The 20,391-nt window shown below is 40.0% G+C and overlaps 1 protein-coding gene and 1 long non-coding RNA gene across 2 annotated transcripts in view; both read right to left on the reverse strand.

Annotated features, from left to right (window-relative positions):
- Positions 1 to 19,794, reverse strand: part of CAMTA1 (calmodulin binding transcription activator 1) — a 490,798-nt gene extending 471,004 nt beyond the window's left edge. Inside the window, exons 1-2 of the mRNA XM_026085647.1 lie at positions 18,595 to 19,794; positions 17,272 to 17,365 (exon numbers count right to left, since the gene is read on the reverse strand). Of these exons, the coding sequence (XP_025941432.1) occupies positions 17,272 to 17,338 (67 nt within the window). The 5' untranslated portion in view covers positions 17,339 to 17,365; positions 18,595 to 19,794. The remainder of the gene's footprint in view (positions 1 to 17,271; positions 17,366 to 18,594) is intronic.
- LOC112975475 lies at positions 8,129 to 17,264 on the reverse strand. The gene is made up of 2 exons (XR_003256634.1): positions 16,229 to 17,264; positions 8,129 to 15,395 (listed from the first exon to the last, which is right to left on the reverse strand). It is a non-coding gene; the product is annotated as an uncharacterized LOC112975475 (long non-coding RNA).
- Positions 19,795 to 20,391: the final 597 nt, after the last annotated feature.

Below are 20,391 nucleotides of genomic sequence, written 5' to 3' on the forward strand. Positions count from 1 at the left end.
CCCCGGGCCCGGGCGCGGGCCGCAGCCGGGGGCAGGCGCCGCCCCGCCTCGGCACCGCGAAACGGCCGCTTCAATGCTTGTTGTAAGAGCTCGGCAAGTAAACTGAATCTTGTAGCGTTACGCAGTCATTCTCCACACGGAAGTAAGAATTAAGTTATTCTTTTTCCATTAGTAAACTATAAAGCTATTTTAATTAATCCGTATAATCTAATGAGATCAATTCATATTTCACATTCAGCTCTTGCCCTTATGCAGCATTCTTAGTTTATGGTTTCCAATTACTCTAATCCAAAATGAGTAGGCTAGTGATCAATCTCTAATAAAAAAGTTTCACTATTCCCACAATTTCCACCCAGCATTTACTAGAGCACGTTAAAATATATCAAAACTGAAATGCTCAAAAAAGCTTTTAAGACTGAAAACAAACTTGTTACATCTTTTATTTCCTGAAAGCTGGATTCGAGTTAATATAGAAGAGAAAAAGTAGAACCAGTATTGTGTGCCCATCAGAAGACACAGCCACATGAAATCATTAACCGATCTGTCATATTTACAGTTCCATCTCTTATAATCTCTAATTTGCTCTTTCAAATTCACAGATGGCCTAATGTATGTTTATTAATCAAAGAAGATTTTAAGATGCACCATATTTCAGTTAAAACTTAAAAGCTGAATTTTTTATGAATCAAGCAAATGTGCTACATGTTAATATATGCATCATCCTCTTGTTTGAGGGGAAAAAGGGTTGGGGGATTTTTAAGCCAAATGACAGTCTTAGATATCCCAAGACCTGCTTCCTCCTTTTAGACAATGAACATTATTACGGTGTTAAGAATGTCAGGAAGGTATTTGGGGCAAGAGACTTTTGTGAGCTTTGTCATACGTTGCACCATCACGGACACAGCAGTAAACATTATTGCTGGCTCTGCTTTTCTTGCAATTGTGCAGTTAACATGGGGATGAGAATAAGGTGCCCTAGCTGCAGGCTGCTGGGCAGATCTAGGGAATGTCTGCAGAGGCACAAGGCTGTGGCTATTAAAAAACAAACTGATTGTTTGGCTATGATTTTATGTGAGAAGTGCAAGGCCTACCTGGAAAAGCATCACAAAAGTAAAGGCTGGAAGTGCTGAACATGATACAAACAGGTCTGTAACATAAACTAGCACTCAGTGCTTCATGCCCGTGATCAAAAGCCCAGAAGCAGGGCAGCGCTATATTTTCTGTGACATGGAATGTATGCAGGAAACCGGGACACATGTCCCAAATTACATTTTTGCCATGGAGTTAACATGAGATGCACCTTAGAATGAAAAAGAAGGGACAGAAAGAAAAACTGAAGGAGAATGGGAGTTTAAAGGGAACACATGCCTCATGCACCTTATTCAGCTGTTTACGGACACAAGTCTCGGGGCTTTCCTAGGGCATAACACCAAAGGCTATGATGGCTACTTCATTGCTAGTCAGATTCTGAAGGGAAAAAGGGACATGAAGGGAAAAATCACCAAAAGTGGTAAAATCATGAGCTCAGAAGTACCCAGCCTGCGTATACATTCCATAGATTCTGAATTTTTTACTCATGAAACTAAAGAAGCCTTCCCCAAGCATTGAGCATCTAGGGCTGCTGGGGTTATTTCTCCCATTTTTTCACAACACGGACTGTAATACTCGCAAGTTGTCCAGGGATTGGACCCCCTGCTCCATGACTATTCAGGCAAGCAAACGAGCGAGTTGCCACCAGATGAGCACATCACTGAGTCTGTGTCATCAGGTCTCAAATCCTATGGCTACTCGCAGTCTGCAGGAAAGTGTTGTTTAAAGGTTAAAAGTATCATTCTAAATGAAACAAAAAGAGAAAAGATCAGTTTTGAGGCACTGAGGGATCTTTAAATTATGACATAAATGCAGACAGCAACGATCCTAAAAAGCTGGTGATAGAGCAGTGCTCTATCCCCAGGAACGAGAAGTAGGCAACCAAAAGCAGGCCCCTCCGGAAGACACAGAAGGCAATCTGTGACAAAAGGGTACACAGTCTACGTTTTTTTATTTTAAAGCCTCCCCCCCACAGCTTTTGATCATAGGCTGGAAGCACTCCTTTTCTGCTATTCAGGCAGGGTCTAGCAACTGTGGAAAAAGTTATTTTGTAGGAAGTCTTCAGAAAAGGTCTACTGCTTGCTTTCTGTTATGCCTGAGAATGTCACGTGGTGTTACAGCTGTTGGCAACCATTGCATCAGGAACTGCTCTGTAAATATCCTGTTATCAGATTTGTGAAGGATCTGCCTGCAAGTCTTAGTGATAACTGTTTATTTCCCTCTAATAAAGTAAACATGGTTGTGATCAATGATTTGATGAATTCTGCTTGTCAGAGCAATGAAACTGAGAAAGCTTCTACTAAGTACGTTTATCACAGGAATCTTAGCATTAGGTCCACTGGGTATTTAGCGCTGGCTATAAGTAAAGGCTCAGCATGTCCGAAACACACCCTGAGTGCCACCCACACTTTCTTCACAAACAGCAAGGCATAGGTAATAACCAGCTTGCAGACCCCTGCTGCCAGAGAGCTCATCAAACAAAAGCTGTCTTTGCTGTGCGTCAGCTTAATTTTTACATCCACACCATTCAGCAAAAGCTTATCTTGAAAGAACAGATCGCTGTGGAGGGTCCCAACAGTTTGATCCTCCCACTCTGGCCCGTCAGAGCCAAGCGTTGCCTAAATCCCGATTACCGACGCCATCCAGCGTGACTGCTTCCTGCTGCCCAGCTGTGTCTTTGTAGAACAGCCCTGTGGAGAGGCGCATGGACAGCGTGCCACGGCCGCTACTGAGAAACAGCTCAGGGAAGGCACGGTAGGAGTAGCAGTTGTTGCTTTGGCTTATCAGTCAGTCCCCCAGCGTAATGTCCAGCTGGCTGGAAACAGAGGCCAGCGGGTATTTCACGTGGCCCACAGCCTCGCCGGCACCAAGGCTGGACCATCAGCTTTTACAGTCTTGCAGCAAAGGTACAGCAGCGCGCTGTTCGGATCAACCTTGTAAGGTTGTCCCATTGTTCCTTTTGTATGGAAGGATCTCCATGGACCTGTGTCCAGTTTTCTGAAGATTGCTGCTGCCTCTGAGTACCCAAGAACAAAAATCACAGTTCAGCTGCCATTCCAAGCTCACTGCAAGCTAAGCCTCACTTTAAGAGCAAAGTGGTCAACAAATCAATGCTTAGTCTGCCTTCTTAGAATTGGATGTCAAGGCACTTTTGCTATGAAGAGTCTCTCAAGAAACAAAGTAAATTGTTCTGTCCTTTTAAAAATGGAAAGCGCCTTGGAAGAGTGATATATTATTTGCCTGGCTGAGTTTCTTCTTCATCTCTGTCAAAGCTTGAAAAGTACTGGCACTTCTGCCTTCTCAAGCAGAGCTCAGTGTAACTGGACCACATCTAATGCCAGCACAATGCAAATGAAGATTGAAACAGTTGTTTCCTTTGATGTGTGCGACTAAATGCTCAAAAGGGATATTTCCACTTAGATCCTCATGAGAATAAGACTTTTTTAAAAAGACCTGTTGGCTTTATGCTTTCACTAAGGACAGAAGCAATTTCTGAGCCAAGACGAAAGATGAGTATGGTGGGATGGGTCTCTTCTAAGACAGAAAAAAAGGAAAATTCCTTTTTCCTATTTTCAGTGACTGTTAATCTCATGAACCGTGAAAGGCACATTGATGAAGAGGCTCTAGATTGACAAACCCACTCCTAACAGTCATATAGCTAGTATAGTAGGTACTGTAAATACACACAAATATTAATGCAGCCACAGGACCAGCTAAGGTAATTGTTTCCTTCAGCTGTTCAAGATATCCTGGAAACTTCTGTAGTTATCAGGATGGCAAAGAGCTACCATTTTCTTGATAAATTCTAGGGAATTTATGTCTGTCCTTGGATATTCTTCTGAGGTGATCCTTACACTTCACAAAGACATGAGGTAGCCACACAGTTGTTATTCCTCACTATTTGCACTATGGCAATAAAGAATACTGGATTAAGATAGGTATCCTCTATAGTTAAGGCTGCAAGACAATTTCCTGACACAAACATCAGATGTTTAGGTGATAACTTTATCTGAAGATTCGTAGGGCTATCCCACTTTGGACTCACCCCAGCTGCCAGACACTTTCTCACAAGATACAGCTGTGCTCCAGTATGTTTCATCAGGTATAACCATATAGCCCTGTAATACAGTATTGCCATTGCCAGTAACAGGCCATAAGCTTTGCACTGAGCTTGCAAGGCCTCCGTACCGAAGCTTGTCAGCTTGCTCTTTCTGAATTTTTCTTGACTGGCCTGCAGCTTTGATTTACTTGGTTTAGCTGTGACAGCAATTTCTCTAATTGACCAGGTGTATGGTTAGCTTGTTTTACTTTTGTTTATCTTTGCATGGTACAACCATACTTCCACATAAGACAGCAATAAGAAGCAGTCATCCTATGCAGAATGAGATATTACGGCTCAAAAATAATGATGTAGTACAGGGAAATTAAACTTTTTCTGTACAGAATCATTCTAACTATTATCTTCTTTCTTTTTCTGTAACAGTTAGATCTGGACTAATAATGATTAGATTCTTAAGATTTCAGTTGTACTAACAATAAAGTCTTGGCTTTATATACATATAAGATGTGCTTCCTTTTTGCCCATAAACCAGATTTTAAGTGTAAAAAAGGTTTTTAATTGGTTAAGTGCCATCAAACAGATCCATGCTCTGTTGCTTTTTCACATCTGATGAGCAAAACTAGAGGTAACATACTATCTAATTGGTGTGGCACTTTGGAAAGGCTACTCAAAAAGACATTTGTTGTGGTAGCACTGAGCAATGACTACTCTTGCTTTATCAGGGCAGTGATCTGTTTTCTGGGGATGAAAACTACTCATATGGCCCAGTTACACTTGGAGACCTGAGTAGGAGCACAAAGAGCAGTTTCAGCGTGTATTTATTTCTGGCAGGTCCCAGCATGTGATGCCAAGTAACTCTGTGTGCAGCACTGTACGGGTGCTGAAGCAGACAGAGTAGCAGGTGCCAGTGTCTGCCTCCCATGGAGAGTCCTGCCTTGCTATCTCTTCTTCAACAAGAATGGGCAACTGGATTAGTCAGAGGGCATAATCTGCAGTACCTTCAGCATGCTAATCCTATCCAGCTCTGTCTGTCTGCTCAGAACCAGCTTACCTTCTGCAGCATCCAGTTTCTTGCCCAAGGCTAGTGTTAAACTGGTATTTAAGAAGGAGTAGAGCTTCACTTGGATAATTCAGGCAAGACTGAGTAGTGAAAAGGGGACAAGAAAAATGGCAGAGCTAACACATCACCTTCTAGTTAGGAAGAACGCTTGTTTACTTGCTTAGATTCTCACTTTGCCACCAGATACAATAACGTCAGAGATCCATTCACATTCAGTTTTGCAGACCCCAGGGCTCGTGGTTGCAACCCAAGCTGGAACCCAAGACACTCCCAAGTATACAGAAAGCAACTATTGTCAAGACTAGTCTTTCAGTTATTTTCAGGGAGACAAGCACAAACATTTATTTCAGCCATAGCCCTTGCTGCATTATTCACTTACATACTCTTGAGAGCAAATAACCATAAGGTACACCACATGGGGTTAGACCTTGAGATCACCCAGAAACATAATTAAATGCAAAATCAGCTACATGTGTGCACAAGAGTGTCCATCTCTTCCTTCTCTCTGAAGCTATAGTTCCATACATACCTCTATGGCTCATTAGAGTAATGAGGTCCATGTGGTCTGATTGACAAGGTTATTTAGGACACCAGCTGCCTTTTCTCAGCCTTTACAGTCTGGGGAAGGAAGAACTTCCACCTAACTGGTTCATAATAGCTCCACTACCAGAAATTCATGCAACATACCTTGGTTCTACAGTGGAATGCAACCTGCTCTATGAAGTATCTTTGGAAGCATTGTCTGGCTTTCTAGAGCCTTCCTGGTCTGTAAAAGCAATGTGGTTAAAAATAAATAAAGCCTTTTTAATGCGGTTCTTGAAGTAGTGCTGAACTTTGCTACATGTGGCTAATGAACTTATTCTCTTCCTCAGTATAAGCTTTTCAAGCAGGAAAAAACCTAATAAACTGAATCTTATATACCTGAAACTATATACAATTTTAACAGTAGTGTATAGGTTATTACAATGTGATCTACATAACAGTAAAAATGCAATCTGAACATGGATTTTTCCTTAAACATACCAGCAGTGTCTCAACTATTTCCATTTAATTCCTTTTGCAATAACATGATAAGAAGTTACCATCTGAATTTAAATACTTTTGGTATTCTTCAAGTTTCCCAGCTTCCCACTGTTTAAAAACCCTATGCCTAACAGTCATTAGACATTCAGGTACTATTTGCAAAAGACATTGTGCATGTATAGCACAGGAAAACCTGACTTGGTCTTACCTTTCTCTGGGCAGAAACATACAGTTACATCCAGCTGATAAGTCACAAGAAATCTGATGTGCCAGGAGTTTTTGCAGTCTGAACAATGAATAATTTTTAATAGTGTAATATACTGATAAAATCTGTTGCTGTAGTGATTTTTTTAGAGGGAGGCAAAGTATGGAAAAGCTCACTTAAACTCTTCTTTATTGTCATTCCATGAGAGATGTGGGGCTAACTTGGTTAATTGGGTTAATGAGATGATTTGACATGCTTAGTTATATGCAGAAGTAAAACTGTAAAGAGTATATTCAAATACCCTGTTATGGATATTCAGCAAATTATACATCCACAGTTGCTATGGCAAGCATAAAAAAGCAAAACAATTCAGACAGTTTTAATGGCTATAAAGACAATGTTGGAAACTCCATTTCTTTTGAACTGCTTGCACAAAGTTATTCTGTGATTTAGAACTATGGAATGCCAAATGTTCTTACAAAAATACCCTTAAAAGTGTGAATAGAGATGCTTTAAAAAAAAAAAACACACAATGATAGAAATGAAATGTTTTTGCCCTTTCTTCTCTCCACCTAGAGAATCAAGAACTGTTTTAGGGTGAAAATGAAGAAAAAAATAAACAGACTTAACCAAGTCAACATGTATGCATAAATCCATTGTTACTTAACAATATTTCACTGTACTTGTGAAGTATAATTGCCAGTTCTCAAATTCATCAAAAACAGGTAAATATCCCAAAACATGCATTTCTTCAGAAAGGTTATCCAGAGAAATATACTCTATTTAGAGCTCTGCCATCCAAATGACTTGCCTAAAATGATGTGTGGGAGTTGGAGAAGAATATAAATTACCAGGAACTAAAAATACTGGATTACCCTCATACTGGATGAAACTGTATACTACATTAGCAGAGGGACAAACTCAGCTATCTTCCATGTTTTGGGGTTTGGATACATTCTTCTACCCATTTCTTCTGCAATTCTTCATCCACTTATTTCCTTCAGAAGTACAAGCACTAGGTTCAATTAATCTCTAGTAAAATTTTGTTGGCCATAGGGAATTTGCACCACACTACAACAAACCTTTACTCCAGAGCCTAAAACATTATAAGGGACCCTGGAGGAAAGGTGTTTTCATTGTGCTAACCCTCACGATTTCTTTATAGGAATTTAAGCCAGTAGCCTCAAAACTAAACACTCTATTCACCAGTTTACTAAAAACAAGAGTACAAAAATTTGTTCCTCTACACTGGCACTGAGTCTGGAGGGGGAAAAGGGGGACCAAACTGGGGGGTTGCACATTTGGAGTCCCATTTATTCCAGTTCTGGTACAACTTCAAGCAGTTTTAGAACTGACTTAAATGGGTGCCAACTTGTAGCATTTTGCTGAGGCCAGAGATGCCAGCTGAGAAAGCCTGCAATGCCACAAACTGTGGCACACTGCCTCCGCCACACGCCAAGTTGTTTCCTCCTCTGCTGTCCGTAGCAGAGGGCTTTATTTCTCTGCTTGAATGGGACAAGTTCTGTCTTTACTTTTGTGTACCATACTTGTTCTAAGCACCCTGGTGGCACTGAGAAAATAATGATTATTTTGCTGTAATATACACCCATAAGCCAGTCAGAAGAGGAAAAACTGAAAAATGAGGTAAATTAAAGCTTCCAACTAAGGGGATTTATTAGTAAGTCACCAGAAAATTCAGATAATTTATTTTTGCAATTCTGCAGCAACTTTCTTCAGTTCTTCTGGATTAGCTATTAGAAATTATGTATCAAAAATTAAAGAAAATGTCTATTGACCATTATATCAAATTCTAATTTTAGCCAGAAAAAAAGAATAATTGGGCTGTGATTTATTTTGGTAGTCAGGCTCCATTAACAATTTCCACCCCCCATGTTTACATAATTCTGGCAAAATCAGGTAATATATACAGTGCTCATAAATGCTGGTTTAGATTTAATATAGACAATTTCCTACAGTATATTCAGAACATTCCTCCTTGCTTTCTTTTACATTAAGACAATCAAGTTATGTAGTTTAAAGAGGCAATACAATTGTCACCCATGGTGGCTTCAGTTATAATTTCAGTCTTCAATAGGGTACCCACCCCCCAAATTTTTTCTTCTGAAGTTGTCATCATCCTGTGACAAGCTGCACGGCCTGGCTGCTACTCTCTGGGAAAGTTCTTTCCCCACGCCCCAAACCCTCTCCCCTGCTAATACGTACAACTGCTTTTGTCACCTAAGAAGCGAGAAGAAAGCGTAAATTCTACAAACAAATTAGTAAAGCAAAGTTATCGTGTATAAGGCTGGTCCATAACTAGCTCTGACTGGGGCAGTGAATGAACAGCTCCTGGCTCAGCCAGAAAATGCTGCTAGACAAACATGGCTCACTGAATCCCAGCCCACAGCATGAACAGAAACCCATACGGTAACCAGTCTCACTAGAAGAAAAGGGCATTTTCCATAATTCTTTTTCTCTCAGCATGTACAAGATACTGTAATTTTTCAGGTTAGTTTGATATGAGATCTCTAGTGACAGTTAAAGCAAATATAGTAAGAACGTATGAGCAAACAAAGTGTTTAAGTCCAAGATCCCTAAAGGTATGGCCCTAAATTTCTGTTCCTACTTTTAAACAAATGTCTTTTCCAGGATACATAGCACTTCTGAAATTAGTCTGCTGTCTATATTAACCAAATAAATATGGATTTAGGAGCCAAACTTTAGTCACACAGGTATGAAAATGTCAGCCTAAGACATTGAAAACAGAAGAATGAGTAATGGAAGAAGAAAAAGAAAGAAAGAAAGACAGAGAACCAAAGGAGGCGAAAACTGACAAAGGCATAGAAAGAAAGGCAGTTAAAAGGTGTTCAAAGCCATGCAAATTCAAAGCCAAAGTCAAATTTAACCAAGTCATTCTGCTCCCAAGGAGCTTCTGATGACAGCACCACCCAATCTCTGCCCTTTGCACCAAAATCTGTCCTGGAGCTACCAAACCAAGTCTTAATCCATATATGCCTGTTATTTATTGTTTCTGTATATGTTACGTGGAAACATAATGAACAAAAAATAGCACACTCATGTTTTAAGTTAAAAAGCATTAATGTTGAAATCACCATCTCAAATCTTTAAAGGACTCAACCATGATTCTGTCAGGCTATAGATTCACAACAATAAGGAACTTCTCTGATTTTTTTCATCATTTATGAATAGATAAACCCAATGGAAGGCTACAAAAAAGCTACACTGTAATTCCAGTATCACAAACTAGAATCAAGACAGATTATGATTTGCTAATGGTGATACCATGGCAGTGCAGCTACTCAAATCTCTCTTGGATGCTTGTCCAGTACCTTATTACATAAAACCTTTCTTTGTCATTACAGATATGCAGTAGTTCCTATAAACCAAAATTATTTCTTTTATATTTTCTAATTAATTTTAGATATATAACAGAGTTTTCTTTCTAGATTTACCTCAATCTTGTCTTAATTATTAAAATAGTTCTCTCCCATATGACCCACAAGATTTGCACGGAATGAGAAATATATACAAATAGTATACTCAAAATACCTAGAAATAACAAGCCTTTATTTAGATGGTTTCATTTGTGATTTCTTGATTTTCCACCTAAACTTCTTCCCCAAGAAGGACTGGAACAGTAATACTTTTTTTTCTAAAGTGGAGTAAATCAGTCCTAAACCCCTGGTAGCAGAGCTAAAATGAAGATACAATACAAGGAGTGAAGAATGCAGGAGAACCCTATTACTCATCAACAATAAAATTTGCTGCTGATCTTCAGTTGCTTAGACAGGCATGTTAATTATTTATGGAATAGTGTTAAACATGAAGTATTTTAGCCTGGGACAGCATGAAGGTAAAACCAAGAACATGAGCCTGTCAAAATCACAGAACTGTTTTGCAGTACTGTTTGTACTGTAGAACTGTTTCGCAGACAAGGACAGAATACCCCTACACAGATTACTTTTTATTGAACTATAAATTGAAAAAAAATCCTTATGGAGTGTCACTTTCAGTGTTAAGTGACACACTTTATCTTTTTTGACAGTGTCAGTCTATATTTAATGTTTATCTGTTAGGGAAACAACACACCATCTTCCAAATATGTAAGTTAGCATAACCTCGTTTGAACATTTACACAAAGTCCATGACCTTCTCTTTCTTCTTGCTTACGTCTATGAAGAGCCTGTCATGCACATTTTAAAATTTGCTCCAAACGACCAGAACTTTTCCATTCTCATGATGCTGAAAAGATGTCTCCATACAATACTGAGCAACGCCACAGCACCACCCAAGGATTAGTGACATATTACCAATTCACCTATAGTAACCACAATAGGCAGCTTAAAATAACTCCTACTGACTCCTTAGAGTGGGAGAGGGACTCAGAATTAGCATGTGCTCCTAAAGAAATGAATTATGCATAAAATTAGTCCTTTTTAACTGGTAATGGAAGTATTAATATTAGAATCAGCTTTTATATTTGGAATGACATCTTTCAACTCCCATCTCTGATTAAACAGCAGAACCTGTGACCTAGTGTTGCACAATTTAAATTTTTATAACACCTCTTCCTGCTTAAAAAAAATGTAAGGAGCTTTACTATAACATTAAAAGTTAATCCTTCTGTAGAATCAATGATTGATCAAAATCAACTAAAAGTACAAAAAGTAAACAGGTCTTAGTCAGAGAAATCAGTATGGGATTAATGGAAATGGATGGTCAGCTGGATCAGGAGCCTAAAGGGCACATTTCAGAAATGGATCTGCAAGGTCTACATATGAATTTAAGCACTGATTAGGAGTATAATCAAAGGACCGCACTTACTTCTGGTACATTCAGCATTAAGCCCTTAAGGTGAAAATCTGGGGGGATGAAATTATGTCCTTAACCTCAAGCTTCCATCAAAAAATAAGTATGCTTTGCATGAATGACAGAAAGGCACAAATGCCAAAAATGGAATCGGCTCACTACAATGCTTGATGGCATGTTTCTACTTCTGGCACAATCATGCCAGCACAGATATTTCCAGTTACTCAGAATAACCACGAAGTTTCAGATATGGAATCAGAAAAAATTTAAAGGCTTGTTTTTAACTAGTTGTTTATCACTGTCTATAAAGCTCTTGGAAACTCAGAAATACAGTATTTCCTGCTTCATTTGCTCAGAGAACATTGCTTCCTTTCTTGCACTATTTAAGGCACAAAAAGCAAAAGGCTCTTCTTCCGAATGGCTTGCTTATGTATCATCATCACCAAGAGGCTCCTTCCCTAACCCCTCTCACACGTGGAATCCCACAGGGCTCAATTCTGCTCCCTTCCATATTTAAAATATATTTTATCTCATTAAGGGAGATGCTGAAACACTAAGATGTGTTTCACGCCAGCAATACACTAACACATGGTTTACATCTTTCTCACGTCATATCATTATTCAAGAAAAAAAAAAAAAAGCAGCAGGATGGGAAGTACCTGTTTCAAATTTAAGCTGGTCAGAGAGAAGTTAAAGTGATTAGAAAGGGGATTACTCTGAGCGCACTCCGCCCACAAAGGTATCTTCTACAAACAAGTAACTTGTGCTTCAGACCCAGTTTGAACGCTAATGTTTTCACACACCTAACTAGGGGGCAATGGTCAAAACTGCTCTTCCCCTCTGTAGGTAGCCTCTCCTCTGGTACACGAATTTTGCAGCAGTAAGCCACAGTGGGGCTCTCGATCTGCTGAAACCACTACATACACATGAGATTTGCCACTTTTAGAATACCGTGCAAGACACATCTGTTGGAGTAAGCCTGTTTCTCCAATGACAGTAACTACAAAACAGTACTACTGCTACATATCTCAGAAGAGAATATTGAGAACTAGGGCATCTGTTTCCATACATGGAGAAGATTGTAACATGAGAAAATCAGATGCAGTCTGTTCCTGCTGGAAAGAAGTCACACCTGTGAAATTATATGTATAGTGGTAAAATAATAAGATGATGGGCTCACTGCAGATACAGAGACAGCCCTGAGCAGGCTGTGGGGCTTGCTTGCATAAGAATGAGACATTTAAGCAACAAAACCAAATGTTTTTAGTAGAATGCAGGGGTTATTTGGAAACAACCCATGCAAGCTGCACACAATGGAAGGCTTGGTGAAAAAGATTATTAAACCACTTCACCATCACAGACTTCAAGCTGTACCGGGAAAGATGTGTGCAACAGGGACATCTCCTTTGTGGTACATCTAGGAACAGCAGGTGGCCGCAACTTGCTCGGCGCTTGAATACTGTCACAGTCTTTTGGGCAACGTAAGTACATAACAAGTACTGCACATCTCTTTCTTTTCAAGAAGGTGCATAATTTTATCCCGACGCTTTTTCTTGGAGACATACAGATAACATATTTGACTTTTTACATGGTACAATCCCTAAAATGCATAAAAGAAAGATTACACTGCTGTAGAGACCAAAAAGAGTTTAATTAATCCCTAAGCGTTCACTTATTTGAGAAAATACAGCACACAAGAACCCTGTGCTTACTGAACTGGATTCTTAAAGCCATTATACCTCAACCAATGATTTTTTTTCTCTGAAAATTTTTATCCCCAGAGGCCATATAGGTATTTCCATTAAAAGTAAGTTCTATATGAGCAACAATGATTAAGAAATGTCGAAAACACTGTTCATCCTACACCAGGAATAACTGGTGCAACGGCATTTGAAGAAAAATGTCCCATTTCATCATTTAGATTTCTTAACATTTTCCTGCTTGTGCAGTGACTCTACAAAAGCCCATATCTACTAAATTATTAGAAATAAGTCATTGGCCACACAAATCCTGTAAAGCAAACAGTGCACAAGGGGTAGGTATCCACCATCTACTACAGGAAAAGCTGCATTGTCCATCTTTAAAAATACTTCAATTATTTTCTGCCAGTCAGTTGCTAGCTGTATTCTATAAGAAAAGTATATCTACTTAGGAAGAGTATGGTTGGAAGCAGACAAATTATGTGGCAGACATTAGTATATTCATGAGCATTTCCAAAGAATCAAAACTTTAAATTAGAATGTTCTCAGTGACAATACTGATATTTTATCTGCACAAAAGGTGCTTAAACGGTTCATAACAAGTTTGTCAAAAGCAGGTATCTGGAGACAAACCTCTAAAATTGCAGTGAAAGCTTATCAAAGGTTATCTGAGGGATTCATTTGTATTAGTGAAGAATATCTGTAATTTCTAAGGAAAAACAAACTTGGAGCCTTGCTTTCTAGTAACAACAACAGTAGTGATATTTACTGATACAGGATAAGGTCTTACTAAAATGCATTGATGTAGCCTTGAAATATTCTATGCCAAATCAAGTATTTCAAAGACAGAAGAATTCTGACTGTTTCTCATGTACCTTGGCAGCATCCTACTGCCTTGTACTTGGGATTGAGGATTAGATCTCAAGATATAATGTCTAAGAAATTGTCTGACAGATCACTTACAGAAGATGAGAGGAACCATACCAAGATTTAAGATCAAAGGATACAAATGAGTAATTCACATTCCTTTATTGCATGCTTGCAAGGCCTAGGCCAAGCATGAACATAACATTAGGCACTTGGTAAAGCTCCACCTGCATTTGAGCAGGAGAATTTGCATCAAGTGTTAAGGTGAGGCTACACAACCCCGAACTACCAGATGAAATTATCTGTTAGATAAGCATCTCCTTTACTAGTTTGAGAGCCTTGTCCACCAGGTCATGTCACCTGAATGACTAACAGCACACTAATGCCCACTGCTGTGCTCTCTCAACAACTCCAGGAAGGTAGCGTTAGCAGGACTCTGGGCAAAATAAAATACGTATTTCCCAATGCCCCTCTGCAATTGAAAACCTGAAGACTTACAAGACTGAGGAAAAAGATACAGGCTAGCCTACTAGGCAACTGTATCTTCAGGGTCATATAAAAATACCATGCACTGGGAAAAAGAAGAAACAGCGAGGAGCTGGCAACGTCAGTAGCACAACACAGCCAGAAGTGATTATGCTGATGCCAGATCTGGTCCTATCTGAGCTTTCCAGCCACTGCTGACTTGACAGCACATGTCCTGATGCCGGCGCTGGCAGAGGTGATGCTGAGCATGGCTAGTGGCTACTAGCCAACTTAAAGCAACAGCACCAAGCATCTTCCCTGAGCTAATGTTTAGTGGCAGGAATAGTAAATACCCTGTATATAATATTTATTGTCAAAATCGCAAAATACCGAAAAAACCTCCTCATTCTCCATTTTCCCCAACGCCTCAGACTGCTCTGATGCTGGACTAGTAGGATGCTGCAGTCAACAACTGAGCTGCACTGGCTGAGCTCCAGGGCCCAGAAGAGTGAACGGGAGGAAAAGGGAACAGCCAGAAGTCATGACTCTGGGGAACTGGCACCGTGGTAAAGACACAGCTCCTTGCCAACACTGACTGTATTCCAATTTTAGTAGACTTAACATTTTACAGATTAATGGTGAAGAATTTCAAAACTCACAGTTAGCGTTAAGAGATTTACATTGGAGTTTATAAAAATAACCGAAAGATACACCAACAGCCTGAACATAGCTATATGCAGAAAAAGAATGCGCAAAAGCATCAGATCTCCCAAAATATGGACGGCCGACGATTTTCTAGTTCATATTAAGTATGGCTGAAATCTCAACTCTGGCATTATTAAATTAAAAGTTAGATCACCATATACTTTAACTAAATGATATCTTACGCAAGTTATAGCTATTTCAAAAAAAGCTATTTAATCAGTATTTCTTAAGATATTTATATTCTATTTCAAACATTGGGTACATTTGCCAAGTGAAATAGGACAAACTATACTTTTACATCACAAGAGTTGAAGCTGGTGTTGTTCTTCCCGTTACATCAGATGGCCTAAACATAATGAGGATTCCAGGGCATCCTGTATGGAGCAGCTCCTTCTCATGACAAAAACGAGAAAGTAATTTATTAAACACATGCAAAAATAATTCACAGAATTGAACCCAAATAATGTTCTCACTGACATAGTAGGGGAAGTCATTGACAACTTCTCAGAGAATTATTCTACTGGAGGTGAGTTGGAGACTCACCTCAGAGAGAGAAGAGATAGTGGGGAATACAAGTTGCCACCTTCCAGCCACCACCACAGCCTAAAATCCAAAGGGCTGTTAGTGGAAAACGATATCTGTAAGTCATTCCTAATGTTTATCGTTTTCAAAGTACATAAGGTTGGCTTTCTGGCAAGCTCCACAGCTTCCTTCAGATAAAAGCCATGCCCTAATGCAGAGCTCTGTCCCCATAGCAGGCTCTCGATGCACTTGGCTGAAATGATCCAAAGACACTACGCGCGCTGGATTAAGCTATACTACTGCAGTAAATGCACTTTAGTAAGAAACAAGCGGACTGACAGTCTCAGGTGCCAAAGGTCAACAGAAGGCCAACATCTCCCTTCGCATATACCTGGTGTGAATATGGAATTATGGTTTTTTTCAGAAGATTTCCTAGCAATATGAAGCCTGAAGAAGCAATTTCTGACACTGTCAAAACTGCACTAGTGTCAATCAAGGAAGGGTGTGGTGTTAGGATGTTCAAAAGCTTTAATACCTCTCTGCACCATGCTCTAACAGAGCATATCTTCAATGGAAACAGCTTAAGCACAGAAAAATTACATTCAGCATTAACATCTAAACTACAGAAAATTCCTGCCTGATTTTTATTTTAATGAATTCCAGCAGAATAGATCTGTTATTTATATACCAATCATTCACACCTCATTCTGCTTCTTTTGCTGCCAACATCTTCTCCTTGCCACGAAAATGCCCTTCTGTCCCATACACTTGCTGCCAGGAAGAGCTGAGAGGCAGAGGGCAACAAGCAGATAATTACTATGCACCTGGAACATTTTCAAGAAGAATGTTTGCTTTTGACTTTTGGGGGATTAAAACCATTCTTCCACAAACAAGCATGAAAATATCCCAAGGAGAGCTACATTAGTAATGAAAATTTTCTTGCTTCTTGTCAGTTGCTTCAGCCACTTCTGCTGCCATTAGATGCATATTACGAAGGCCTTTCTACCGCATGGTTCTGTGCGGGTGTGATTAAATCTGCCTCATATTTCCCAAAGTCCCCAAGTAGACTATCATGCCTCAGTTATAAAGATAATTTCTCAGAACGAAAGCGCCAATAAGAAATTATTCCTTTGGGCATCTCAAAAATGTTAACATAAAATGCAGTAAAAAAAAAAAAAAAAAAAGAGCATTGGAGTAGCAGAAAGTAATTTAGTCCTCACAGAGGCAACTTGTTTGCAATGCCCTTCTAGCATTTTAACATGTATCTGCTAAGGTTTAAGTCAGAAGATGGGACAGGAAAGCACTGCACTGAACTATCACCTCCGGAGAACGGCACAGGATGCGAGTGACATGGCTGAGTTTTATCTCTTATTTCTCTTTTTGCTCTCATCACAGAATATGGCAGTAGACAACCTAGTATGATTTTTAGACTAGATATTGTGTCAGCTGCAGATCAGGATGAGGTAGCTGCTGGACCTCTAAGCATGTGCATGAAAGGACATATGTAAAAGTACAAGTTTCACAGGGGTTTGTTGATACGGAATGATGCATTTTGGGGGAAGATCTAACCATAAAAAGAGTAGGTCAGAAGTGAGAGGTATCACTGGGACATCATGTGAAATCAAGAAGGAGGGAATTCAAGAAACTGAGTTGCAGTTTAAGGGATGTCATTTGCCACAGGAGGGAAGGTAACACATGAAGTCCTGCAGGCTCCAAAATGCACTCAATTAGCTGTTCCTTTTACCTTTTTGCTCTACCCAGCATTTCTTCAAGAGCACAGTCATCTCTGTCTTTGGCATCCTACTCGTCATCTATGAATTCATGTTGCCGTTTCCTCCCTGAAAGGAAAAAGTCCCATAATCAATCATTTGCTAAGCAGAGGAAAGGACAAATTTAACAGAATATTTTTGCCATCGTTTAAGCTTGAAAACCAGACAGTACTGCAAGTTGTGTTCTCTGCTACATTCACCTGAAATACTCTCCTCAGCCTGCTTGGACTCTGGAAACTTGCACAAAATTTACCTGTAAGCAGCTGAAAAGCTGCCAATATCCAAGACCTGCCTTTAAAGAAGGAGCAATCCAGGGCCATGACTCACCCCATGTAAAAATTTCCCAGCAACAAGACACTTGTGCCAAACAAATGTCTTTAACATTTTTAGAATGTTTTAAAATAAAATAATCTGTATGAGACAGAAGCAATACAACACTGAGAAAACACACTTAAGGTTAGGGAAGCCTCCATATCACATGAGCCAAATCAAAAATAAAACTAGAGTCAAATGTACAAAGCAGAGGGAAAAAAAATCAATTTTCTCAAAGAGATAACTCGAGGGGCTCCCATGGGGGTTCACAAATTCTGGAAGAGAAGAAAGATCATATTTTATGGGAAGAGATTCAATAACCATTCTTTTCACATAAAACTAGTGATGGAGGATTGTCACTACTCCATAGACACACAGTGCACATTTCAGGATAACAGTAACAGAAAATCAATAGCATCTTTCATATGTGAAAAGACATAATCTCTATGGACTCCTAATACTAGCAAATGGGACCAAAACCAACCTTTACTAAAATTTAGCAGCCAGCATTAATCTGGCTGCTAAGATGGGGTAGTATGCTAGTCTAGATCTTTAGGTCCTTCCCCCCCCCCCCAAAAAAAACCCAAACAAACAAAAAAACCAACGCACTCTCAAAGCTTCACCCTTCATTAAAGCCAAAGAGCCCCTAGATAACACTATACTAAAAGTATAACCATGTTTAACCCTGGCACTGTTGCCTGAAAGCCCCATCCGCATACATTTCCTCTCTGGTTGATGGCTGCAATCATTAGGAGATAGGAGCTTTATCAGGTGGTAATTTGACAGTTTTGACAAGCTCAGCTGAATTTATGGCTTCTTCAAGTTTTTCTCTCCATTGATCTGAGATAGAACTAAAGTTAATATTACCAAAAACACTTTGCACAGGGCAATTTTCCAGTAACAACTGCACGATTCTAGTCACTAAGAAAATACGCTAAACAAGACCTGTTGGTAAGATCCCGATCACATTCACCTGCCGCCCTTACCAGACTAAGGCAAATGGTTCCTCACCCAGTCCATGAGCTTACATGAAAAAGTCACTAGATGGAAGGTAATAGTTGGTATCTCTGGCTCTAGAAGAGCAGAGATGATTCCATTCTAATGGAACATCTCTGCTCCTTGTAGAGCAGTCACTGGCATCCCAGAATGACACAAGCATGAACGTTTCCCTTAGCTTAAAAAAAAAACAAACAAAACCATTTAGCCCCCAAATCAATTTTCCAGACAAGCACATATAAAATTAGCTACCCTCTTTTTCACCATGCAGAGGCATTGGTCATTGGCACCTAGGCTCTGAAACAAGGGAATTTCAGACACACCCTTTTGGCATTTCCACATAAACTAGGTAAATCCTTGTGAAGGACTTTCCTGAAAACGATTTCAAGCACTCCACTCTCCCCACTAGTTATGCAGAACATAAACACCTAACTATAGTTTATGAACTCCACACCTTAAGCTAGGTGCATATCTATAGTATCATCATGCCTAACTCCCTTTCTGGGTGTGGGCTCAATCTCTTTCGGACAGAGCGCATAGTTTCTTCTGTGCCCATAAAGTATCTAGGATATTAAAGGGTAGAAGAAAGGCTACTCGCATCTTACAAAAGGAGCATATTAGAGACTATGCCTCCTCCACAGGCATGAAACATGCCTGACAGAACAAGGACCTTCTAAACCTGGGATCTGCTTCCAAGGGTCCGTTTCACTTAGCACAAAGACTGTGTCCCAACTAGCACAGCAATGCTTTCTCGTCAGGAACCTGCAAAGTAGTGACGTGGGCAAGAGAAACACTGCACCCTTAACCGAGGCTTGGAAGGTCAGCCAAGCACAAACAAGCACTCTGTTTCAAAACTGCTTTTTGCTATAAATGTTATTTTTCTCTGTCATCATTTAGGATTTTAAAGAGCTTTCTCTACATATTTAGAAAGCACTTCAGTTCATATTTAGCTCACTAAAGTCAAAATTCTCTTTTCCTTCATTTTCCTGCCAAGATCCGACATCTGTGGACTGTTTTTCCCCAAGATTCCCCCGAATCATCTGTGATGCATACAAAACAATGGCCAGAACTGGCCACGAGCAGTTGTGTCTTTTACAAAACTATTAGAAGAATCTGGTATGGGAAGGATTCCCACTAACTTTGTCACTAACATCCCTAAGGACCACACAACTCCCAAACCACGTTAGAAAAAGAGCACAATTCTTACTATTATGGCAGCACCAAAATCCATGGGAAATAGCATTGCCATGGCAATTTACTTTCTCAGAACTTGAGTCGTCTTTGCATTTTTGCACAGACCCAGCGACTCTCAAACCATGTGAGAAAAATGAGTCTAGCGGGTGGGTTCATTCAGGAAAAGCACACTGCCGGACGACTCCCCTGCAGAAGAACCCCTTCTTGCATGGTTTCGCAGAACACGTGCCTTTGCGGACCTCTTGCTCCGAGCACTGCACCTCATTCACTGTGAGCTCTGAGGCGCTTCTGCAACACAAGCAGAACTTCCTTGCTAATTACTTTTCGACCAGAAAACCTTATTTACTAACTCGACAAACCTTTCCGCTATTTTTAAACAAAGGTTAAGGGAAGACAGAATCCAAAACAAACTAGCCGAGCTCTGGAACAGAAAAACATGGTCTCAGCTTCACACGAGCCTGCCTCGGCACTAAGCTGTCTGTCAAGAGCTGCTTCCTCAAGGACAGAGATATTCTAAAGTCACTGCGGTATCGCCCACGGGAACGGGGACACCGAGCAGGCAGCAGGAACGGCCGCACCCCTCCCCGCCGGCC

Source organism: Apteryx rowi, unplaced genomic scaffold (genome assembly GCF_003343035.1).
Source record: "Apteryx rowi isolate R43461 unplaced genomic scaffold, aptRow1 scaffold_67, whole genome shotgun sequence".
Lineage (NCBI taxonomy): Eukaryota > Metazoa > Chordata > Aves > Apterygiformes > Apterygidae > Apteryx > Apteryx rowi.